The 26,672-nt window shown below is 43.6% G+C and overlaps 1 protein-coding gene across 2 annotated transcripts; it reads right to left on the reverse strand.

Moving 5' to 3' along the window:
- Positions 1-4,604: 4,604 nt before the first annotated feature.
- TMEM218 (transmembrane protein 218) lies at positions 4,605-26,672 on the reverse strand. 2 transcript variants are annotated; one of them, XM_033098564.1, is made up of 5 exons: positions 26,521-26,672; positions 25,546-25,736; positions 11,287-11,396; positions 10,110-10,212; positions 4,605-6,629 (listed from the first exon to the last, which is right to left on the reverse strand). In XM_033098564.1, the coding sequence occupies exons 2-5, from the start codon at positions 25,546-25,548 to the stop codon at positions 6,495-6,497; spliced, it is 351 nt and encodes a 116-aa protein (XP_032954455.1). In that variant the 5' UTR covers positions 25,549-25,736; positions 26,521-26,672; the 3' UTR covers positions 4,605-6,494. The 2 variants fall into 2 exon arrangements, with proteins under 2 accessions (XP_032954455.1, XP_032954456.1); XM_033098565.1 differs by lacking the exon at positions 25,546-25,736.

A 26,672-nucleotide genomic window follows, 5' to 3' on the forward strand; every position in this document is an offset into this window, starting at 1 on the left:
CTGACAAATGAAGTATCAGGAACCCTGGTGTCAACTTTGAGCCCCTCTACTTAACTAGCTATGCAACTTTTAAAATCCCTTTATCTCTCTACCTTCTTCTCATCTGTCAAATAACTACAGCAGGTTTCTTTACATATTGAATTAAAGTCAAAGTGAAACACAAGCGCTTCAACTGCAGCAGCAATGAGATAGAGTTGATTTTTTTTCTTTAAAGTTTGTCTTAGAGAACAGAACAAGAAACGGATTACTTTGTTTGAATAAAAGCACTTAAAAGTAATTTGGACACCTTCATCCTGGCAACCTAGACACCTCAGAGCCTAGTTCTCGGACTGGCTCACACCACCAGGAGCTTTATACCCAACAGCAACGAGAAACGCTGAATGAACGGCCACGTGAGTGTATGCAGCAGGAGAACTGAAGATTGTACAATAATTTTGATGAATTTTTAAATATCTGATATCATGCATCAGTTGGGAATGTTAGCTTTACTTTCATTTTTATAAGTGAGAGATTTAAGGAACTTGTCAAAAAAATTACTTGTGTTTTGCGGGCTTGAGAGACTTCTAAAACATAGCGCACAGCGCCACCTAGTGGATCAGACGAATATCTGCACTGCGGAGGGGAGGGTGGTGTCCTAATTTAAGTTTTGTTAGGATACAGTTTTCAAAGGCTATGAAATATAGCCTGTGTTCTCATACAGAAACCCTGACTGACTCTCCCTCTCCACCTTCTTAAACAGTAGGGATCACCACAGTCTCCTTGCCACCAGATCCCTCCGGGTTAGGGAACAGTATAGCACAGCCTGCTCTAAGCCATTGATCAAAGAATGATGAATGGGACATTAACATAATTTGTTTCTATTTAAGCACGACCTCCAGGAAGTCCATGTGCACAAGGCGTGCCATATCAGACACTGGTTACAGGGGTGCCCCAGGTAGCACTCGCAGTGAAATTCATTCTGTGCCCTGTCAGCCTTCGACTTACCCCAACACTGAGGTTTTGGGGGGTGCTTGCATATGACTGCTTTGAGTATGAAGGTGTGGGGACAGAGCCCCGGAAAGCAGTTTCCAGGCTCTCGGCCTCACATAGAAAAGTGCTGGCTCAGGTAGTAGATGGCCATCAGCTGTGGCTGGTTGGCCGTCAGCTGTAACCATTGAGCCATTGGCCACTAATATAACTGCTGTGGCTACGGAGGGAAGTCGAGGAGAGAGGAGGAGAGAGGAGGAGACTGAAGGAGAGTGGAGGAGAGTGGAGGAGAGTCGGTCGGTTGGCTGCAAAGTGGACAGCAGGTCGCACGTCGTGTAAACCCAGCCTCCAGCGAGACCATAGTGATATGACTCCCCTACCTATGGCTCCGTGGGTGTTCCTTTTTGGCCTAGCCATGTCCTGCGTTCTTGTGTGGGGAGTGGGACCAGAGACCCTGCCTGACACCCCGCATGACACTTGGCATAGTCGGCAGGATGCCCCGCATGACACATGGCGCAGCGAGCAGGGTACGGTGCTGGCCAAAGCTCTCCGAAGGGCGGTGGAGCAGTTTGTGCGTGTGAGAGCCCAGCTTCAGGAGGCCCGTGAGGAGCGACACCGGGAACAGGAGGCGCGGTCCGCCTGGGAGACTCAAGCCTCCAGCTGGCACACCACCTTCTTGGCCATGGAAGGCGTTGCCTTACTTTTGATGATCTGCTGCGGCCTTAGGATCCGATGGTTGTGGACATCTTATAAGGAGGCCTCCACCCACTCAGGCACCTGTCACGGTGAGCAAGATTCCGACCAGGTAAGAATGGCGTCTGACTCTGGGCAGGAGGACATGTGGCCCCCACACAGTGTGTGGTGTCCGGTGGCCACTGTTCTCAGGAGTTGGACCCCCAAGGAGAGGTGGGAGGACATGGACGGCTCTCCAGCCAGAGTGGAGAGGGCCCTGCAGGCTCTGGCTGAGCGGTTGCCGGAGGAGGAGAAGGCTACAGCTGGCCGCGTGGGCTGGCTGTTCCTCAGGGCCTTGAGTCTCAATACGGAAAATGTGCTTAATGAAATGGCCCAGGTGCCGGACCAGGTGTCCCGGTTGGAAGCGCTGGAAGCTCGGGTCCGCTTGTTGGAAGCGGGGCCCCACAGTGGAGACTCTGAGGCAGAGGCGGAGGAAGCCAGTGGAGACAATGTAGCTCCCAACCCCTAAACCCGGCCAATCTTGAAGCAAAGAGTAAAACGTGAGCAACCTTTGGGCCCCGGGGGTGTTGCTGCAGGCAACCCAGCTGTGACTGAGTTCACAACCTGCACCCCTTACACTCCCACTGAGTTGCAGGAGCTGGGGAGGCGGTACAAACAGAGCCCTGGAGAGCCAGTCTCGGCTTGGCGATTACGTTTATGGGATGAGGGAGCAGACAGCATTCTCTGCTCCCCGGGTGAGATGGAAAAGCTAGCCTTTGTGACAGTGCATCCGTCCCTGCGACAAAGGTTACAGAACTGCCATAGGTTGGCCCACGACCAGGGCAACCATTCTCTAATGGAGTGGCTCCCTATGTGGAAACACCAAAACTGGTTGGTAGGACACCGTCCACTGTGGGGGCAAGCCATGTGGCAGGACCTCTTGGACCTAGGGCAGAGACAGGAGGTGACCCTAATGCATGTCACAGGTCACTCCCCCTTAGTGTCCCCAGGTAATGATGAAGCAGATGCCCTAGCACGGGTCCGATGGTTAGAACGGGCTCCTGCCACTGATGTGGCCCATTGGCTGCATAGGAAATTGCAGCACGCCGGAAGCCGAACCGTGTGGCAGGTGAGCAGACGCTGGGGTCTGCCTTTGAAATGGCAGGAGATAGCAGATGCCTGTTATGACTGTGTCGTCTGTGCCCAGGACAACCCCCAAAGGCGGAGGCTCCCCTGGGAGACACAGCAGATTACGTGAGGGAGGGTGCCCCTCACTCACTGGCAAGTGGATTACATTGGACCCCTACCTAAGGCCTGCAATGCGATATACGCACTTACAGCAGTGGACACTGCTACGGGGTTGATGTTTGCTTGGCCGTGTCCAGCTGCGGATCAGCGGCATACAGTGGTCGCTCTTACACGGCTGTGCGCCCTCTATAGGCGCCCCCAAGTCATTGAAAGTGACAGGGGTACCCATTTTACGGGGCAAGAAGTGCAGCGCTGGGCTGCCAGGATGGACGTGCAATGGTTGTTTCATGCTCCGTATAACCCACAAGCAGCTGGCATGATTGAATGCTACAGTGGCCTTTTGAAGCAAGGCCTCCGGGTGTCAAAACACCCTCCCACGATGCGTGACTGGGCCTCACGTTTATGGGATGTCCTGAGAGTCCTGAATGAGAGAACGCGGAAGAGAGGGCCCGCACCAGTAGAAGCTCTGCTACATCGAACAGCCCCTCCCATTCAGTTACAAGTTACCACCAGTGAGACTCTGTTAAAGCCAGGCTACGGCAGGAATGGAAACATTTTGCTGCCAGCACCCACATGCTTGAAAGCAGGGGAACGGCAGCAATGGACTTGGCCCTGGCAGGTCAAAAGCCCCCACTGTCGCTGGTTGGGCCTGATAGCCCCATGGGGGGCTGGTTTGACTCATGATTTGCAAGTGACGGCGGGGGTGGTGGCTGAGTGGCCACAGCAAGTGACTGTAGTATACGAAGGTCCCGATACCGGGATGATTTTGCGGGGAGACTATGTGCTCTCACTATGGCCTATTATGGGGTCCCCTGTTCTGTTACATGTTGAAACTATGCAAGGGACTCCAAGCACTGCCATAAAGGTTTGGTACCATAAACCGGGAAAGGTGCCAGTGGCAGCAACCCTCCTTTCCCAGGACAAAAAGCTGGCGTGTATCCTCCCAGATGGAAGGGATTTGCCACTGTTGGTACCTAAGACTACCGTTTCTTTTCGTCCGTAGGTGTCAATAGGCTAATATGGCACAGGGCCCCTTGCGGAAGACGCTTGTCGCGTAGATTATGAGGCGAGAACCTGTAGGGGTGGAGTGTGGGGACAGAGCCCCAGAAAGCAGTTTCCAGGCTCTCGGCCTCACATAGAAAAGTGCTGGCTCAGGTAGTAGATGGCCATCAGCTGTGGCTGGTTGGCCGTCAGCTGTAACCATTGAGCCATTGGCCACTAATATAACTGCCGTGGCTACGGAGGGAAGTCGAGGAGAGAGGAGGAGACTGAAGGAGAGAGGAGGACAGTGGAGGAGAGTCGGTCGGTTGGCTGCAAAGTGGACAGCAGGTCACACGTCGTGTAAACCCAGCCTCCAGTGAGACCATAGTGGTATGACTTCCCTACCTATGGCTCCGTGGGTGTTCCTTTTTGGCCTAGCCATGTTCTGCGTTCTTGTGTGGGGAGCGGGACCAGAGACCCTGCCGGACGCCCCACATGACAGAAGGTAGAAAGTAATCCATCATTCATTTCACCACAGCTGGTAGTTATGGCAGGCTGAGCTAAAAAATACTTGGTTCCAAGTATGATTTGTGCCCTTAACACACAAGCCTGTCATTTACATATGTGAAAACAACAAAAATTGGACAGCAGTCGTGTTTGGGAAGGAATTTCGTTTCCAACCATACCACATTTTTCTCCACGTAAGTAGTCACCCAAAACTTCAATAGCCATTATCCACTGATCTAATAGTTGGACACCTTTATTGAGGAATAAAAACGATGGACTCATGGTCAGGAACCTACAGGAGTCTTCCTGGATTTGCTTTTTCAGCTAGCCTCTCAGAAGGTGACAGAGGCAGCCTGCGCGTTGTTAGGAGTCCATGCTGCTCTGGGCAGGCCGACATCCCTGCACAGATGCGCCGGAATCAGGAGGCTTCATGCCGGAGTCCAGAGACGGCAACAGCATCACTCTCCAGCTTGCCCCACTTCCCTCAACACTTCCGCATTCTCCCTTTTCCCTCCAGTCAGCTGGGATGGGCGTGGGGTGAGGGGGAGGGAAGAGGTGTTTCTTCTTTCTTTTCTTACCTAAGGGCCCCAGGCCAGATGAGAAACTATTTCCTTTGAAGCTTTCTGTGACAAAGCCTTATCTGCAAAGTTTTTCCAAACTAAGATAGAGACAGTTCAGGGTAGGGATAAGGATAAGTGCACCTGGCCCTCATCATCCCATGACTCCCCATAGTCACCAGTCTCCACTTGTAGTGTAGAGCTTAACCCCTGCTGGGGTGGCAGGACTGGGTACCTTCTCTACCATGACAAGAGGATCCAGGAGAGAAAGCTGAGAAGTGGCCCTAACTTCCTCTCTCAATCAAAATTCCATAAAGCTCAGCGTGGTTTAAGTCCAAGACAGGTCGTGGAGACTGCCGCCCCTGAGTGTGCACGCTGGTCGTTATGTGGAGCTTGGGCAAGTTAGTTAATGTCTTTTATGCCATATTTTTTTTTCTACTTTAAAAATGGGGAGATAATGAATAGATTGTTGTAAAAATTAAGTAAATTCAATTTAAAAGGAACTAATGTACTGCTAGCATATAGCATGTACTCAAAGTTCTTTCCAACTCGTTTTCTGGTTCTTAACTTTAAGACAGAAGATCCTTCTTCAAACAGCTTTAGGGGGTTGGGATGAGACTGCCAAAGTGGAACCAGCCCAGAACCCCTCCATTTAGTGACAAATTTCACTTGGCCTAGGATCTCAGACAGGTATAAAGTTGTATCTAATCCTGGGAATACACATTCCTCACCAGCTTTGGAGAAAGGGCTGCAAAGACGAAATAGATGACACTAACCCCAAATGGACTCTTATGGTAGTTAAATAAGGCACACGGAGGCCCCCAAACCCTGGAAGAAACAGAACCCAGAGATCCACAGCAGCAAGACAGACAGTCAACACTTCCACACCCTTCCTCTAATCCCTTAGTCAATCTGAAATACAGAAACAGATTCAGAAAGCTGTGGCCAAGAATTTGAAGTGCGAGCCAGTCCTCTGGTTGGTGCGCACTGCTTTATTAGAGCAGAGGGCAGGACATCACCGCCTGTAGTGACTTCTGTGGCATGACATGCACAGAATGGTCAATAACCATACCTCGGTAAGGCTTCTGTCATCACATTAAAACACCCTTTTGAGTGTTGAGTGCCTGTCCTCCCCAAATGAGCCCAACCTCATGACTAAGAATTTTATGTATTATCAAAAGGATCACATTTTTCCATTTGCTGGATAGCAGAAACCAAGTGCGTCTTTTCCCCAAATCCACTTACTGGTGTCTTGATGGAAAATCTACTCTGAGCAGATTACCGTTACTATTTCCCTTACAAAACAGATGGAGAACCCAAGGGACAGGTGTTAAGAAGACAGCAATATCCCTCTCAAGTTGATGAGATCTGTCTCCAAAGAGACAATTCTGCAGCCCGGTGTCCGGAAACCAGGACTCAAGAGATTCGTCTCAGTGATGACTGGATAGTCACCGGATCTCCAGGCATGAAGGCTGTCAAAACAAGGCTCCGAACAGCGTCTTTCTGTTCACCAGTGACACCAAGCGGCGGAGAGCACCAGGTCTTGGTTTTCACCAGTAGGGCTCAGCAGGACCTCAGTGGTTTGGCATAGACTGGCTCCAGCATATGATGAGTTAGAACCAAGAAGAGAGCTCCGAGGAAGACAGCCGTGAGGAAGGCCAGCAGAACATAGCGGCCAATGAAAAGGGCATCCACAATCTGGAGAAAGAAACATCAAAGATGAAATTACGATCCTTTCAGGACCCTGGCTATGCTCCTCTGAAATCTTTGATGAATGGGCCCAGAGTCTGTTCATATTTGTAACTTCTAGTAACATCTTGCCCTGAGTCTCCTTTGTAAGTGGTTAAGAAATAACCTTTTCTTAACTTCCTGAGCTAGAGTTACAAGATAAAGAAAGGATTAATGAAGTATAGGAAACAAATGGCTCGATTTAGGAGGTTCATAAACACTTTGAACATCCTGGATCGGTCCTTTTATGTTCTGGGATCAGGTGTTACGTTATCTGAAAGCATTTGTGAGAAACTTGCTTGGTCTCAGAAAGGCTCATTTTTGTTGTGTTAACTTTTTATTATGGAGAATTTTAAACATACATAAAAATACAATAGTATAATAAACCCCTATGTACCCAAGATCCAAACCCCCAAATCATCGTTCCATTGCCAATGCTGGAGGGTTCATTTTCAAAATGAAAAGGTCACTCTTTAAAACTTTCATCAGAAGGCTTCTGAACCCTAACATCCGTAACCCAGCATTCCAAGGGTTAGGAACAACGGCCATTTACCTGAGATACTAAATAAGAGAACAGATAACGTACCCCATGTCATAGAGTGGGCTGCCTGGCAACCAGTCATACGTGAGGCCCTAAAGCTACGAGTCTTTGCTAACAAAAGCCTATAGTTAGCGTTGGCTCTACCCACTTGTCTACTGTCCACTGCCAGAGCTCTACGCCCCCTCGATCCAAATGGTGGTGCTTACACTTGGGCAGAAAAAAAGCAATTTAATCTACCGATCTAATAGACCAACTACACAAACCAAGTGACTTCACAGCCTCTAGAAGCTTTGAAAACCCTACACCTAGAAGAGAATCCAAAATACTTGACAGGAGATTCTTGTAGACAGAATAATGGCATGAGAATGCCCACATTTTAATCTCCAGAAATAGTGACGATCTTAGATTACAGGGCAAAGCAGAATTAAGGTTGTAAATGGAGCTGAGCTGGCTAATTAGCTGACCTTAAAATAGGGAGATTAGCCTGGATTATAGAACCCAGGTGGGCCCAATGTAATCAGTGTCCTTCAAAGTGGAAGAGAGAAGTGGAGTCAGAGAGATGTTACCTTGGAGGCTCTGAAGACGGAGCAGACGGAGCAAGGGGCCCCCAGCCAAGGGCAGCCCGAGAAGCTGGAAAGGGCAGGAAAACAGATTCGTCCCTAGAATTTCTGGCAAGGAATATAGCCCTGCCAGCCCCTTGGTTTTAGCCAAGTGAGACAGATTTTGATTTCTAACTCACAGAACTGTAAGATCATAAATTTGTGTTGTTAGCCACTAAGTTTGTGGTAATTTGTTACAGCGGCAGTAGGAAACTAATACGGGGGTGACACACCAAGCCCCTGTCAAGCTCAAGCACTGCTACTCTCGCTGAGACCCAAAGACACCACGAAGAAAGGGCTGCTCCAGAGATACCCCCATAGCCAACTTACAGCTAAGGTCAGTTTGATCAGACAGCTTTAACATAACTTTGACCTTGGCTCCAGTACTGAACAAGTCTCTTGCGGGCTACATGTTTGCTCGTTCGACACGTTTCACTTTTTAATTACCCAATTAGCAGGCCTTGGGTGCAGAAGGCCCAGGTCATGTATTATTGATAGGTATTGAGCCAGGTTCCTGCAGGGGCTGGTTCTCAAACCTGAAAATGAGAACTCCGATCCTGCTGGCCGTGCTGACGAACCTCTTTTGCTCAAGCCCCATTCTTCTCTCTTGGGTCTGAAACTCATGACAGAGGCTAGAGGGATTGATTTCAGGATAGTGTTTGCTCGGTGCCTTTCTCTCAACATTCACATCTGCAGCAATCGAAAGACACAGAGGCCTTCACCGCTCTCCCGCTTTGAGACAGGGAAGCGGAGGTGGGAGCCTGGCCCCAGCTCACACGGTGCTCACACTGACAGTGGTTTCCAAACGCCGACAAGAGAACCTGGCATGGATGGAAATAATTCCTTACATTGTGTGCTATTATTTCCCTGGGAGCCTTCAGAACAAATTTCGTTCCTTTTGCCATGATTAGTCCTAGACAGAGGTGGAAACATGTGCCGGTTTTAGTTCAGGAGTAATATAATTTTGTGTCCTGTTGTCTAGTGTCGAAACAGTTACTTATGAACTCTCTGTGATGGCCCCTAATACTCCGTTGAATCCCTAACAATGAATGTTTTGAAGACAGAGCTCAGCTTCAATCCTAGCTCTGACTCTTTCTACCGTGTTTCCCCCAAAATAAGACCTAGCCAGACAATCAGCTCTAATGCGTCTTTTGGAGCCAAAATTAATACAAGACCCGGTCTTATTTTTATTTTACTATAAGACTGGGTCTTATCTAACATGATATAAGACTGGATCTTGTGTTAATTTTTGCTCCAAAAGATGCATTAGAGCTGATTGTCTGGCTAGGTCTTATTTTGGGGGAAACACGGTATACAAATGTATGACCTTGGGCAAGTTACTTTAACTTCTTACAGCCTCAGTGTCCTTGCCTATAAAATGGGGATAATAGTGCCTACTTCATACTACTTAGGGTCATCTTGAGATTTTAATGAGATAACACAAACGGTATGCTTAGCACAGGATCTTGCACATGGTTATCCCTTAAAAGTGTTAGCTATTTTATTATCACCATTCCTACTTAAAAAGTTAAAGAGTTTGAGAGGAAAGAAGCTGACAGAAGAAGTAATGGAGCACAAGAAGTCAATCCCATTATGCAGCTCATAGGGATCTATGCCGTGCATGGTGAAGCCAGAGCCCTACCCAGGGATGAACCAGAACGGTGGGGTGTCCAGAGATGACAAAAAAAAAAATCCATCCAGAGAGGTGGGCGCTGGCAGATGTGTCCAGAAATGAGGACCAAACGAACTCCCCTAAGACTGTGAATACTGAACTCATCTATCTGTATGGCTCCTGCTTTCAAAAAAAAAACAACAAAAAAAGGGTTCACCTTTCCTCACTGCTCTTCTCTATGAAAAGTATTCTCTTCACATCAGACGTGGAAAACTTCACGCGGAGGTAGGAAAGCACGCCGCTCAGAGCTGAGGGCACTGCAGAACTGCAGGTCCAGGAGCTGAGTTTCTGGGCCCAGGCCACCAGGAACGGGCACGCTTTGTTATCGGGACCAGGCCTATTCCCATTCTTAACCCATTTCCCTGTCTCTGCCCCATCAGACGTGTAAGATGGCTTTTGGACACACTGCTCGTTCAACCTGACGCAGACGGGAGTCAGAATGAGATTCTCCTCCTGGGTGATGGGTTGGGGAATGCAAACCTCCTCCTGAACTTTCCCCATCCTCGTTTTACTTTACAAATCTTCCAACACTGGTCAGCCAACCTAACATCAGGGACACCGCAGGGCAGGAAGTGAGGTTTAGAGCAAGACAAACACGAGTTACAAGTCAGGAGGCAAAATGAAACCAACAGTTTTACCTTCACTTCGACCTCTGGGGCTGGGCTTTCACTGGCTCGGGGGAAGAGCAGCAGAACTGACGTGATGATTACAGCACCGAGGAACACAAACATGACAGAGAACCTGGGGTCAGGAGACAAAGAGCGTGAAAGCACTGTTTAGTTTCCTCTCCAGTCAGTCAGGCCTGGACAGGCTCTTCCCTGGGGCTAGTCTGCTATGTTTCAGCCCACTGACAGAGCCCGAGACCTGCTGTCCACACTGCCCCATGAATTTAGAAATGTTTTCCCCTTCATCCCAAACCCTTCCTCCTACCGTGTTTCCCCGAAAATAAGATCTAGCTGGGGAATCAGCTCTAATGCATCTTTTGGAGCAAAAATGAACATTTTATAGTAAAATAAGACCGGGTCTTATCTAACGTAAGACCAGGTCTTATATTAATTTTTGCTCCAAAAGATGCAGTAGAGCCGATTGTCTGCCTAGGTCTTATTTTTGGGGAAACAGGATAGACAGGTACCAGCTGGATACATTCCTGCTTATTCCCGGCCATTCCAAATTCCTAAGAATGGGAACTGGTAGTTTTCATTTTTGCCTCTGTGCAGTCACAATGATGAAAAACCAAAGCAGCCCCCCCCTCACCCCCTCCTGTGTGTTTGTTTTTAGAGCAGTATGCTTTAGTACGTTATGTGGTTATGTAACACACTGCTTCGTGCGACACTGTGTGGCTGGAGAGTACGACACTGTAACGCCGCCCCAGTCAGCTATGTCCTGACTCTTTCCTGAAGTCGGTCCTGATGGAGAGCCAGGTCATCACCCAGCGTGACTTCAGGGTCTGGGCCCAGGTCTGGAGCCTTGGGGACTAGACTCGGGATCTGCCGTAAGTCTTAACAGTGAAGAAACTCACACAATTACAACCCCAGGAAATTCAATAGGCAGTGGAAACAGATTTTCTTTTTGTCTCATGTCCCACCCCCACCCCATCTCTTCTACAGTAAGAACTGAAAAATACCACTTCCCATCTCCTCCCACCTCTGCTTCAGAGCTAATAACACGGTTTGTGCTTATGATAAGCGGTTAAAATGTAACTCACTCAAAGTGCCAATACAACAAGAATCTTCTGAATTCCAAATGCGCAATGAGCATCAGCAGTTTCGCTTCTAATTGCTTTAGCACGGACCCCGGCGGGAGAGAATGCCTCACCTGGCTACCCCGGCGGCTCTGGACAACAGCACACACAGCAGCAGCACCGACACCCACAGCAGGGCTAAGAGGAACACACCGGCCCCCACGCCGAGCACAGTGCCAGCCATCTGTGGGGAGAGGGATGATGAGCCCTGCAGTCTGCTCAGCCCTGGGCCGCGGGGCAGGGCGAGGGGCTTCCCAGCTCCCGGAGTGCAAGGTGTTCAGACAAACACAGCAAGCCCGGCCTCAGTATGGGGAATTTCTCATGATTGGTGTGTCCGGCCTTTGGCAATGTCCAGTCTCAGAAGCCTGAATAGGAATCACACATTTAGAACCAACCCTCCCTTTCTGGGGAGGACTGAGAGGTTGCTTTCTGCTCCGGGTGGGTCATTCCAAATTAGGTATCTGAGTTCTTTTGTCTTCCCCCAACCGGCAGCAGGACGCTCAACCCTTCCTTGATACAAACCCTAACTGGAGGGTCACAAAAGGCCCCAGGGCCCCAGGGTACCACATGGGCTCAGGTGGAAGTTGGAGCTCTCAGGTTAAGTCCCTGCTATGAGCTTTGACTCACCAGGCAATCACAAGACAGAATGTCCCACTCTATTGTTGAGCTTTTATTCATAAAAGCAAGCAAACTCCTAAGTCCTTGAAGAAGAGGAGGTGGGGAATGAGGGGAGCCATCACTATTTTTGAACAGTCACTAAGAGCTAAGCACCTTACAGATAGATCTCATTTAATTATGTCAGTAAGGTTCTGAGATAGGTATTATTATATCCATGTTACAGAAGAGGTAACTGAGGTATAATGGGAGGGACATGTGTTAAACTGGGGAGCTTATGGCAACAGCAAGCCACGGTTCTCTCACAGTTCTGGAGCCAGAAGTCTGAAATCAAGTGTTCTCCAGGCCACGGGAGGATCCATCCTGCCTCTCCCAGATTCTGGTGGCTCCTGGCATTCCTTGGCTTGTGGCCGCATCCCTTCAATCTCTGCCTCCATATTCACATGGTTTCTCCTCTTCTGTCTTTTATGAGGACACTTGTCATTGAATTTAGGGTCCAAATAATCTGGTATGATCTCATCTCAACATCCTTAACTTAATTACATCTGAAAAGACTTTTTGTTTCCAAATAAGGTCACATTCACAGGTCTGGGCATTAGGATGTGGACATATTGGGGGGTGGGGGGCACCATTTGACCCATTATAGTGTAATATTACGTTATAGGACATCCTGATTTTCCCTTGCAGTACCAGAGACAAGTCTTAAGCAAACAAATTCTTCCTCAGGTTGATGGTTTTCTTTACCATAATGGTTTAAACACCATAAAAATTATTATCTATGAGACGTTATTTTAAAAGTATTAGAAAGGAAGCCCTCAGCAGGAACTGCCAAAAAAGAAAAATTATTCAATCATCGTTTTTATGTGCCTACCATGTACAGCAATGTGCTATGAGCTGGGATCAAAAATAAGACATATCCTCTGACAGAAGCTTAAGGCCTATTGCAGAACACTGCTATGTAAACAACTATCCATATTACATTCTGAAACGTGGACAAACAAAGTGCAGTGTGAACTGAGACAGTGAGGAGTCAACTTTGCAGGGGCCCATTCGGGGAAGAAACAATGCGGCAAGATGACAGAGTGAAGGGAAAGTTGGGCAGAGAGAAGAGGGCAGATGGAGCGAGCTCGGTGGCTCCCGCTTGCATCTCTAACCTCAATGGGGCACACTCTCCCCTCATGAGAGCACACAGGTGTCACCTCAGTAACTCTCACATGCCAAGTGTTTCCCTGCCTCTGTCTGGGTCCTTGTTCTTGCTGTTTCCACTGCTTGGAATTAACTCCTGACCCTAAACAAGCCTTCCACTATCTGCAGGGCTGGCCTCTCCTCATCCTTCTGATCTCGGCGTTAAATGCAGCCTCTATAGAGAGATCTTCCCTGACTGCCGTAGCTAAAGTAACCCTCCCGAACAATTACTTACTCTCCAACACTCTGATTCCATCAGAGAACATCTCACAAACTAGTTCACATTTTTATGCACTGTTTACAGGTTCATTTTCTGTCGCTCCAAGTAGAATAGAAAACTCCATGAAGACAGAGACTTTAGCTTGCTCACTACAGTATTATCAGAGATTCTAATCAATAAACACTTGTTGGATAAATAAATGAAGCAATGCTAACAAGTCTACAAAAATCAAGTGAAAGGGGCAGGACCACAGGTAATTTCAGAAAGATGAACATTCAGGTCAACATGCTGGACAGAGCTAGCAAGGGAAGTACCTCACACAACAGTAGACACAGAAAAATGCTTAATGAAATAGGACAAAAAGAATTTAAAACACAGTGGAGCTCAAAGGCAATAAAGAAAAACACAGCAGACGTCATAGAAATGGCGGCATGAGGTGAGCCTCTGTAAAGCTCCCCTGGAATTTACAACTCATCGAACAACTATAACTCCACAAAGGACTCCCTGCACAGCAGACAGGCAAGACGAAGAGGCCCACTACTGAATTCACCTAAAGGTGGGCAAATCACAAAAGCGGAGGAGGAGGGAAGGGAGAAGTGTGGTGATGGAGCCGCGTGGGTGCAGGACGCAGACCTAGCTCAGTGCTCCGAGCTCACTGCATCCCGGAACTACCGCAGCTGCGGGAGAGGGAAGAACTAGGACTGCTAGGGCTCCGCTTATGGCCCACAGGGCTGAGGGGGCAGCATATGACACGGCTGAACCCAACGCTCATGGCAGAGACCTCTGAGCAAAGACTGAGGGAAGAAGCCTGAAAAAGGTGGTTTAAGCCCTCACTGCTGAGCAGAGAACGGAAGCCTTAGGCACTGAGACTAGCCACCCACTCCCTACCCTCCCAGAGCTCGCCCGCCCCCACGTGCTCCGTGCTAGAAGCAGAACAGTAGCGGTGTCAGATCAAAAGAACAGAATATTTGTTGTTCTGAGAACTGTGGACCTCAGACACAGATTCGCAGCCCAACTAGTTCCAGCAAAGGGGAGGGAGCTGTGGAAGCAGGACCAGCTGTGGTGGTGGTCGCTGCGATTGATCTGGGCCACCTCTCACAACTCACCCCACTCTTGGCCCCACCTATCTGGGCAGATCCCTGCAGGAGTAAACAAAACTGCTGAAACATATGGGCTCTGAATCTGGTGCAGGAAGAGCTTTGGAACTTCAAAACCTCTCCGCATACCCACACGGACACTGCGTCCTATGACCCAGGGGAACTATTAACAGAGGAGAAACCTGTCTCCCAGGGAATCCCCCCATTGTGTGAGCAGCTGGAATAGTGCAGAGAAGACATAGCACTACCGTGTAAAAGAGAAGAAAAAGGCTGCAGTCGGAGAGAAAATAAAACATTCTACCAACAAGTACTGGAAAACAAAAGAAAGACCTCTTCCTATCAACCTGTTGCAGAAGCCACCCCTGTAGATGTCTAGGAAGAGAAATAATAAATCAGTAATTGCCATGAATAACCAAGGCAACAAGACAGCTCAGGAAAAAAGTGAAAAGTCTCCAGAAAAGGAACTTAAAGATATGGAAAATGTGACTTACATGACAGAGAATTCAAGATTGCAGTTCTGAAAAAATTCAACGAGATACAAGAAAACACAGAAAGGCAGTTTAATGAACTCAGAAACACGATCAAAGAACAACATACGCATTTTACGAAAGAGATTAAAATTTTAAAAAAGAACCAAATAGAATTTCTGGAGATTAAGAACTCAGTAGAAGAAATTAAGAATGAAATAGCCAGCTTAAGTAGTAGAGTTGACCAGATGGAGGAAAGAATCAGTGACATCGAAGATAGAAACCTGGAAATTACACGGATGGAAGAAGAAAGAGACTTGAGACTTAAAAGAAATGAAAGAACTCTACAAGAATGTTCTGACTCCATCAGAAAGAGCAATATAAGAATAATGGGCATACCAGAAGGAGAAGAAAGAGAGAAGGGAACAGAGAATATATTCAAACAAATTGTCGATGAGAACTTCCCAAACTTGTGGACAGAACTGGATCCTTGAATCCAAGAAGCAAATAGAACACTTAATTACCTCAATCCCAACAGGCCTTCTCCAAGGCACAGTGTATTGAAGCTGTCTAAAATCAACGACAAAGAAAGAATCCTCAAGGCAGCCAGTAACTTAAAAGAAGACGGTAACCTACAAAGGAAAGCCTATTAGATTATCATCAGATTTTTCAGCAGAAACTCTACAAGCCAGGAGGGAGTGGAACCAAATATTCAAACTATTTAAAGAAAGAAATTATGAGCCAAGAATAATATATCCAGCAAAGGTATCCTTTAGATATGAAGGAGGAATAAAGACCTTTCCAGACATACAGAAGCTGAGGGAATTTTCTAATACACAACCTGTACTACAAGAAATACTAAAGGAGGCTATTCGACCACCATCAACAGGGACAACTTGTGGCAACCAAAACATAAAAAAGGGGAGAGTAAAGGCCTGAACCGGAATATGGGAATGGAGAAAGTAAGAGTGCTGAAGAAAATGGAATACTCTAAATATCAAACTTTCTTTTACATAAACTTAAGGATAACCACTCAAAACAAAATCCAGAACTGAAATATATACTGTAATAAAAGAAGAAACAGAGGGAAACATCATAGAATACCACCACACAGAAATAACAGACAACAACAAAAAGGCAAAGAAACAATGGAGACACAGCCTTACCAGAAAACTAAAGATAGAATGACAGGAAATCCTCACATGTCAATAATCACCCTAAATGTAAACGGACTGAACTCACCAATAAAAAGGCACACAGTAGCAGATTGGATCAAAAAACTAAACCCAACCATATGTTGTCTCCAAGAGACACATCTCAGCTACAAGGACAAGCATAGACTCAAAGTGAAAGGGTGGAAATTGACACTCCAAGCAAATGATATCCAGAGAAAATCTGGTGTAGCCATACTGATACCAGATGAAACAGACTTCAGGGTGAAAAAGGTAACAAGAGACAAAGATGGACATTTCATAATGGTAAAGGGGACTATACAACAAGAAGACATAACAGTCATCAATATTTATGCCCCGAGTCAGGGAAGCATAAATATTGGAGCACCGAAATATACCAAGCAACTACTAACAGAACTAAAGGGAGAAATTGACCAAAACACAATTATACTAGGGGACTTAAATACATCATTGACAGCTATGGATAGATCATCCAAACAGAAAATAAATAACGAAATAGCAGCCCTAAATGACACATTAGATGAAATGGACATAATTGACATTTATAGAGCACTTCATCCTAAAACATCAGACTATACATTTTTTTTCTAGTGTACATGGAACATTCTCAAGGATAGACCATATATTGGGACATAAAATCAGCCTCAGCAAATTTAAGAAGATTGAAATCATACCAAGCATATTCTCTGATCACAAGGCTTTCAAATTGAATATCCACCGCAAAAAGAAAGCAAGAAAAAACACAAATACATGGAAATTAAACAACATACTTTTAAAGAACAACTGGGTCAAAGAAGAAATTAGAGGAGAGATCAAAAGATACATAGAAACAAATGACAATGAAAATACATCCTACCAAAAATTTTGGGATGCAGCGAAAGCAGTTTTAAGAGGGAAATTTATATCATTACAGGCCTATCTCAAGAAACAAGAAAAATCCCAAATAAGTAACCTCATGTTACACCTTAAAAAACCAGAAAAAGAAGAACAAATGAAACCCAAGGTTAGCAGAAAAAAGGAAATAACAAAAATCAGAGCAAAACTAAATGAAATAGAGAACAAAAAGACAATAGAAAAAATTAATGTGATAAAGAGCTGGTTCTTTGATAAGATTAACAAAATTGACAAACCCTTGGCTAGACTCACTAAGATAAAAAGAGAGAAGACACTAATTAACAAAATCAGAAATGAAAAAGGGGAAGTTATCACGGACACCACAGAAATACAAAGGATCATCCAAGAATACCATGAAGGACTATATGCCACCAAATTCAATAACCTAGAAGAAATGGACAAGTTCTTAGAAACATATATAGCTTTCCTAGGCTGAGCCATGAAGAACTGGAAAATCTAAACAGACCGATCACCAGTAACGAAATTGAATCAGTCATCCAAAACCTTCCCAAAAGCAAAAGTCCTGGACCAGATGGCTTCACTAGTGAATTCTACCAAACCTTCAAAGAGGATCTAATACCAATCCTGCTCAAACTCTTCCAAAAAATTGAAGAAGAGACAGTACTCCCTAACTCATTTTATGAGGCCAACATTACCCTGATACCAAAACCTGGTAAGGACGACACAAAAAAAGAAAACTACAGACCAATATCTCTGATGAATACAGATGCAAAAATCCTAAACAAAATTCTAGCAAATCGAATACAACAATGCATTAAAAAGATCATTCATCTCGACCAAGTGGGGTTCATCCCTGGGGTACAAGGATGGTTCAACATCCGCAAATCCATCAATGTGATACATCACATAAACAAAATAAAGGACAAAAATCATATGAGTATATCAATTGATGCAGAAAAAGCATTTGACAAGATACAACATCCATTTATGATTAAAACACTTAATAAAATAGGTATAGAAGGAAAATACCTTAACATAATAACGGCCATATATGACAAACCCTCAGCTAATCTCATAGTTAATGGTGAAAAACTGAAGCCCTTTGCTCTACGTTCAGGAACACGACAGGGCTGTCCCCTACCACCTCTGCTTTTCAACATAGTGTTGGAAGTCCTTGCCAGAGCAATCAGGCAAGAGAAAGAAATAAAAGGCATCTAAATTGGGAATGAAGAAGTTAAATTGTCACTCTTTGCAGATGACATGATGCTATATATAGAAAACCCTAAAGACTCCACCAAAAAGCTATTAGAAACAATCAACGAATACAGTCAAGTTGCTGGCTACAATATCAACGTACAAGAGTCCATTGCATTCCTATATACTAACAATGAAATCGCAGAAAAAGAAATACAAAAAAACAATTCCTTTTGCAATTGCAGCAAAAAAAATAAAATACCTAGGAATAAACTTAACCAAGGATGTGAAAGACCTATATGCTGAAAACTATAAGACATTTTTAAAAGAAATTGAAGAAAACACAAAGAAATGGAAAGACATTCCATGCTCATGGATTGGAAGAATCAACATAGGTAAAATGGCCATATTACCCAAAGCAATATACAGAATTAATGCAACCCCCATCAAAATCCCAATGGCATTTTTTAAAGAAATAGAACAAAAAATCAGCAGATTTGTTTGGAACCACAAAAGACCCCGAATAGCCAAAGCAATCTTAAGAAAAAAGAACAGTACTGGAGGTATCACACTCCCTGACTTTAGCTTGTACTACAGGGCTACAATAATCAAACCAGCATGGTATGACCCATTGACCAATGGAATAGAATTGAGAACCCAGAAATAAAACCACATAAATATGGACAGATAATTTTTGACAAAGAAGCAAAAAACATACAATGGAGAAAAGACAGCCTCTTCAATAAATGGTGCTGGGAGAATTGGAAAGCCAAGTGCAAAAGAATGAAACTGGACTGCTATCTGTCACCATGTACCAAAATTAATTCAAAATGGGTCAAAGACTTAAGCATAAGACCTGACACAATAAACTGCATAGAAGAAAACATAGGTACTAAACTTATGGACCTTGGGTTCAAAGAGCATTTTATGAATTTGACTCCAAAGGCAAGGGAAGTAAAAGCTAAAATAAACGAATGGGACTATATGAAACTTAAAAGCTTCTGCACAGCAAAAGAAACCATCGACAAAATAAAGAGGCAACCAACTGAATGGGAGAAGATTTTTGCAAACAGTGCCTCCGATAAGGGGCTAATATCCAAAATATATAAGGAACTCATGAAACTCAACAACAAAAAAACAAACAACCCAACTGAAAAATGGGTAACATTACTCCAAAGAGGACATACAAATGGCAAACAGACATATGAAAAAATGCTCAACATCACTAATCATCAGAGAAATGCAAATAAAAACCACAATGAGATATCACCTCACCCCAGTCAGTATGGCTGTCATCAACAAGACAAATAGTAACAAGTGTTGGAGAGGCTGTGGAGAAAAAGGAACCCTCATACAATGTTGGTGGGAATGCAGACTGGTGCAGCCGTTATGGAAGCAGTGTGGAGGTTCCTCAAAAAATTACGAATAGAATTACCATATGACCGAGCAATCCCTCTGCTGGGTATCTACCCAAAAAAATCTGAAAACATTTATATATAAATACACGTGTGTTCCAATGTTCATTGCAGCTTTGTTTACGGTGGCCAAGACATGGAAACAACCAAAATGTCCTTTGATAGATGAATGGATAAAGAAGTTGTGGTATATATACACAATGGAATACTATTTATCGGTAAGAAAAGATGATATAGGAACATTTGTGACACCATGGATGGATCTTGAGAGTATGATGCTAAGCGAAATAAGTCAGACAGAAAAAGCAGAGAACCATATGATTTCACTGATTGTGGTATATAAACCAAAAACAACAAAAGAACAAGACAAATAAATGAGAAACAAAAACTCATAGACACAGACAATAGTTTAGAGGAGGGTAAGGGGGGTAGGGGGTGGGAGATGAGGGTGAGGGGGATCAAATATATGGTGATGGAAGGAGAACTGACTCTGAGTGGTGAACACACAATGGGATTTATACATGATGTAATACAGAATTGTATATCTGAAATACATGTAGTTTTACTAACAATTGTCACCCCAATAAATTAAAAAAAATAAATCACAACAGTAAAAAAAAAAAAAGAAAAAGAAAAAGAAAAAGAAAAACTCAAGTGCTATCAACAACAATGTAACTCAAAGCCTGAGTGCTGAGCAGACTGAGCCCAAATGTCCGAGGGCTACTGAAACCGGATGTGGCCTTTAGGAACAGTCCCTCCTGGACAGGTGAGGTCTCAAACCCACAATCCAGAGAACTATAGCTGAGAAGAAGACATAAAAGTAGACCCTGAAAGGGCTCACCTGTCTTTGAAATAGGACTAAAAAACTTGCTGCTGATTTAGCTGGAAGGAAGCCGGCTGTACCTCAAGCCATGGGTAAAAAAAGAATAACCCAAGAGAAATCTGAATCCCAATCGTACATTGCCTGCAGGTGTGGGGTTCAAGTCACAGTACAGATATGACATGGAATCCCGAGCAGTAAGAGTATCATGAAAACTGGGTTAGAAGTGAGAAGCCCTAAGGATCCCAGCAGAGACAGACAGAGACCCTCCTGTAGGCGTGCCACCGCAGGTCAGCACAAAGGCTCCCAAAAGAGTGTAAAAGATGTTTGCAAACTTACAAAAACTGAAATGGAGTTCACCTCACATAGATACACTTCGGCAAAAAGGAAAATTAACCAAGGAAGAAGGCATGAAATGTAAGGAAGAATGTGAGAAAAAATCCTGGGGCATACTGACAGCAAAGCTTCCTGTAATGATAAATAAGGACTAATTTTTTGAAGAGTTAAAAACAAGGAAGAACTAAAATATTTGTTCACAGTTACATGGAGAATGAGAAAGGGCAGTTTCAAGTTAAAACGTTATTAACTTCGGTTATCATTTTGCTCTGGAGGAGGTGAGAGTTAATGATTACCTGTAGGCTTTGTTAAACTAAATATGAATGTTTAAAAATCATATAGGTAAACACCAAAGATGGTAAATTTAATGTGCTTATTACCACAATTACAAAATAAGCAAAACAAAATAAAAAACAAGCTGGGGAAGCAGTATTAGTATCAAGCAAAACAGAGTGTAAAGCTTTGGAAAATATTAATAGAGACAGTCACAAAAGGAATAATTTAACAAAAAGGTACAACTCAAAACAAATATGAACCTAAACCAAAGCCTCAAAATATATAAAGCAAAAAATTGAAAGAAACACTGCAATAAATGGACAAACCCACAAATTTAGTAGGAGATTTTAATATACCTCTCCCAGACACTGAGGGATCAAGCAGATAAAAAATAAGAATAAATTTGAAATAATAATTTCAAATAAATGTGAAATAAATGACCAATAAATGTGAAAAGGTGCTCAACTTCATTAGTCATCAGGAAATTACGAATGGAAATCAAATTGCGGTACCTCTAGACACCCACCAGAAGGTCTAAAATGAGAACGACGGATAACACCAAGTGTTGACAAAGGTGGGAGTTAACCCACACACTGCTGGTGAGGTGAACTGTTGGAGGCTTTGGAGACGATGTGGCGGTATCTAATAAAGCTGAACAGACATGTGCCCTAGACCCAGCTCTTCTCTTCCTAGGGGGGTTCCCAACAGAAATGCACATATAAGTTCACCAGGACATGTACAAAAGTTCAATGCAGACCTATTTGAAATAGCCAAACACAGAAACTACCAAAATACTCATCGATTGAATGGATAAAGTGTGGTATTATACACATGAGCTCTTCATTCATTCATACAATGGAATAGCATAAAGCAATGAGAATGAACAAATCACTACCCAGGAATGTGGATGAGTTTCACAAATACTGAATGAAAAAAGCCATTCTGTGTAATTCATGTATATAATCTTCAAAAACAGGTCAAACTAATTTTGGGATTAGAAGTCAGGAGAATGGTTACCTTGTAGGAAGTAATGAGTGGAGAGGGCATGAAGAGGATTCTGGGGTGCTCATGAAACTTTGTTTCTGGATCTGGGTGTTGGTTACATGGCTTTGTTATTTTTGTTACATTGTATCTAGCTATACAAGCCTGATTTATATACTTTTCTGTATGTGTGTTACATTTCACTAAAAAGTTTATATTAAAAAGTTTACTTTAAAGAAAGTGTCTGAAGAGACCTATCAGCCAAGTGTAATATATAGACTTTGTTTGGGGCCTGATTCAAACAAACCAATTGTAAAAAACCTTTTATGAGATGACTGGGAAAATCTGAACAGTACAGTATCTGGTATTTGATGATATTAGGGAATTACTATTTATTTTTTTTAAGTGAAAAACGTGGTTTTTTAAAAAAATGTGATGGAACTGTGGTTATAGTGCTAAAAGATTATTTATGATATACATCACACACACACACACACACACACACACAAAACACAGATAACAGAAAATGATGTCTAGGAACTTCAAATTATCTGGGGGAGATGAGGTGAAGGGAGCTAATATGAAACAAGACTGGTCTTGAGTTAAATGTTGAAACTGAGTGATGAGTACATGAGTGTTTGCTGTACTATTTTCTATACTTTGAATATATTTGAAACTTTCATAATAAAAAGACATGTGTATGAATATGTATATATGTATAAGTAGGAATAAATCTAACAAAAGATGGGTAAGATTTTTATAGCAAAAATTGTGAAACTTTATTCAAAGTTCTTTTTTTTTTAAAAGACCTAAATAGAAAAATAGAAGACCTGAATAGAGAAATAACCCATGTTCCTGGATGGGATGATTCAACCTTAATAGATTTTAATTTTCCTAAATCTATCAATTCAATGCAATTCTAACCAAAAATCTCAAAATAATTTTTTTTTGTGGAACTTGAAAACTGATCCTAAATTCAGATGGAAAAGCAAAAGCCCAAGAATAGCAAAAACAATTTTAAGAATGAGGATGGAAACTTGCCTTCCTTGTTACCAACTGCTACAAGACACATTATAAAACCAAGGTAATTAAAACAGTGTGATAGTGGCATAAAGACACATGGACCAGTGGAATAAAATAGGGAACCCAGAAACAGATCCATGCATTTATGAGGGCTTTGCACAGAACAGAGCTGGCTTTACGACTCAATGGATTTCATAGGTGGTGTTGGAGCAAATGATTATCCAAATCAGAAAATAATAAAATTCCATCTCTACTTTATATCATACACAGAAGCCCATTTTAAATGTAAAGGGATTCATAATAAAACAGCATATGTTTAAATATACAAATGTTCAGGCTGACTACACGAGAATACATAACGAAGTACAGCAGTCAGATGCTTGCACCTAAACTTAGAATCACCATGAATGCAAAAGCTACAAATGCAGGCCGATACAGGTGTGTTGTGTGGCAAGTCAAATACCACGAGCTGGGCTGACTTCAGTTATGAGGTTTTTCTAGAGTGAAGTACAACTCTTGTTCAAGTTCCAAACCACAAATAAGTATAATTTCCCCTTGATTTACATTAGAGTTCCATTCCTGGAAATTTTACTATATTAAACTGTGCCAAAAAATACATTATGTTTATACAAAAAATAAAGTTAGATTCTAGGCTCAGATTATAAATGAGTACCCTGTGGGACACTCAAAAGTTGTACAGGATACAGGATAACTCTTCACTGTGATTGCAGAACATCTAGCATCCCCAGCCCTACTCTATGAACCCCAGTGTTGCCTCCAAAATCACAATAACCAAATATGCTCTCAGGAATTCCAAAATGACCAAGAGGCAGTAGAACCCCCTTGGAGAACCTCTGTTCTAGAAAAACTCTTGCACAAAGAGACATGTACAAGGATGTTCCTTTATAATAGCAAAACATCTGAAAAAACCTAAATGTTCATCAAGGAGAGAATGGATACGATATTATATACTCATAATGAATACCTAAAATGAATGAATTTGATCTATCTGTATTGATATAAATATACCTTAGAAATAATGTTAAGTGACAAAAGCAAGTTGCAAAAGGAAGCCCAAAATATACTTCTATTTTTAAAATAGAAAAAAATCTAAATAGCAATATATATTGTTTATGAAGTACATATATACAGTAAAATATAAAAACATGGGTATAAATAATGTATAACAATTTCAGAAGAGTGTCTGCCTCTGGAGAGGGGGAAAGGAAGGGGAATGGGGCCAGGAAAGAGAACAAAAGGGATGTGAACTAAATCTGTGATGTTTTATTTTAAAAAAACAAAACTTAAGCAGATGTGCCAAAATGTTAATGTTTGCTCATCGAGTTGGTAGGGCATAGGTATTTGTTATACCATATTTCCCCGAAAATAAGACCTAACTGGAAAATAAGCCCTAGCATGATTTTTCAGGATGACATACCCTGAACATAAGCCCTAATGTGTCTTTTGGAGCAAAAATTAATATAAGACCTCGTCTTATTTTCGGGGAAACATGGTACTACCCAGTGTAATAGGTTTTGAAAAATTTCAGATAATTCTTAATTTTTAAAAAGGTAACTAGTTTCAAGGTGCATATGAATTGAGACCAGAGAACAGAGATTGCTGACCAATAAGACTGCTATTGCAATTCTCCAGATAAGAGATGTTGAGGGTCTGAGATGTTGAGGGTAGAGATGGAAAGGTCTCTAGGGAGAAGGCGTTAGAAAAGACACAGGTTTCCTACGTGGTTGACTGAGCGGATGGCACTACCCTTAACCAGTGTAATTGCTGCTGTTTTGGATATTACACAAATAACTTGTAAGACTTGGACCAACCCTAACACCTAGAATACAGGGCAAATGGTAGCTTAAGCTGGGATTGTTAGAAATATTGCCCATCAATCCCCCACAGAAGCTTAAAAATTCATGAGACATTGGGTTCAGTATATGGCATGGCTTTAAAGCAATGAGACAAATGTCCCCAAGCTCTTATAAGAATGAAGTTCATCACTTTATAACCAAGCCATGTATTTTCTCAGTAAGAGTGAAAAGAAAGGGCTGGATATAGTATACAGGACTGTGGAGAACGAGTGAACAATCTAGTCATTTTATGTTGTTCAGTTGTGATTTTAATGCGAATAATATTCGTGATTATTTCCCATACTGGAATAGCTAAATCATTGAGTAACATTTGATTAAAAAAATAAAAACAACAGTGTTTTTATGTAATGTCCAGGGCTTTTCCAAACCTTCTTTGAGAACTGATGGCCTAGCCAAGCTGGTTTCCAGCATAAGTCCATTTACTGACCGTCTGTGGCATTTAAAGCAGGTAGATTGGAGTTGGAATAAAATAATCTGCCTAAATTTGAACACCGAGTTCAGTAGCTGACAAGAACTATAGCGCCAATTTGTCCCTTCTGTGCTCATCCTGTGAGGTCTTTCTCTGGAAAGAGTTTACCTAAAACTTTTTTTGTAGTGCATTCCTCCTTCATTTAACAGTTGGCTCTACATAGCTTTCACCCAGCTCTCAGAGAAAACTGATAGTGGCATTCATGAAGGTGAATGACCCCTGTGCATGTAAGTAGCCTACTGGATTCAAAATTCACTACTCACCAGTGATCATGTGTCAGAATTAATATGGCCATTACGTGATGACTTACCATCCAGTATAAAGGTGGATTTCATGTAGAGTAACCTGGCCCTAGTGCAGCTGTGGTGGGGGACAGATATCTCACCCACGCCAGGATTTTCACAGACTCACGCCCATGAAGGCAGCAGAAAACAGTGGGTTAGAAGAGTGAAGTGACTTCTGGGGAATTCCTTTTCATTTTCCTTTACAGCTGTTCCAAACCTTGAAAAATAATTGGGGGGCAGGGAGACGGGCAGAGAGGGGAAGTGATTTCTACACTTTACTTTTCTACTTGAAACACTTCACTATGGTTTGAATTTTAAAATATTAAATGATGCCTCTACCTTTGTAAAATTAAGTAAAATGCAAGTCGGGAAATAATCAATTGTCAAGCCACCTAAATGCCATCGGTGTGGTATCATCTCTTAACGAAATGATACAAAACGGGAATCAATGGATGCAGACCACGTCCTTCTCCCCCCTTTTTCCTGGGCTGTGTCAGCATGTGGCTGTGCCAGGCGATGCGCGTCCGTCATCACATCACCCAGGCCCAGGACCCGCCCCTCAGTGGGACTCGGGCCTCTCTCCGGGCCTGTGCTGATTAGACCCGGCAACAGAATATTGCACGGGTCTCACCTGCCTCCCCTCTCCACCCCCCGGGTGTCACCTTCACAATGTTCGCCCGCTATCCCCCGGTACTTGGGGCAGAGATTAAGGTTTGGGTCATAAGGTATTGAATCAGGAGCTGATATTTCACTTTCTTAGAAGCCTGAACAATAAAACATTCCTCCCTTCTCTGCCCGCAATTTACTATTTACTGGCCGCCGGATCTAGGGTCCGAATGGGAGGTAAGGGTGGTCTGAGGGGTCAGCGCCCCGCCTCCCGCCCCGCCTCTTCCAGCCCCCTCGGCCCCAGCCTCAGCCATTCTCTCATTCACCATCCTCTTCGCAGGCAGCCCCACTCACCTCCGCCCTCCCTCGCGTCCCCTCCCGGACCCCCTACTCACACCTCACAGTTCCGCGTGTTCCAGCCCACGGGGGTTTTGGTCTGCTCAGGACGAATCACAAGTGGGCTTTCATACAGGCGGTCCTAGATTCACTAATCAGCGTCGCTCTTTCAACGCCCCTCTCATTTGCCCATGCCAGCCGCAGCTCCAGG

The sequence above is a fragment of the Rhinolophus ferrumequinum genome, chromosome 25, assembly GCF_004115265.2.
Source record: "Rhinolophus ferrumequinum isolate MPI-CBG mRhiFer1 chromosome 25, mRhiFer1_v1.p, whole genome shotgun sequence".
Lineage (NCBI taxonomy): Eukaryota > Metazoa > Chordata > Mammalia > Chiroptera > Rhinolophidae > Rhinolophus > Rhinolophus ferrumequinum.

Bases quoted from the DNA above. Each gene is read 5' to 3' on its own strand.
- TMEM218 (XM_033098564.1), bottom strand. The intron at 10,213-11,286 runs GTGAGGCATTCT...TCCTGACCCCAG, and splicing joins AGAGCCGCCGGGGTAGCCAG to GTTCTCTGTCATGTTTGTGT. The intron at 6,630-10,109 runs GTAAAACTGTTG...TTCTTTCTCCAG, and splicing joins CCCCAGAGGTCGAAGTGAAG to ATTGTGGATGCCCTTTTCAT.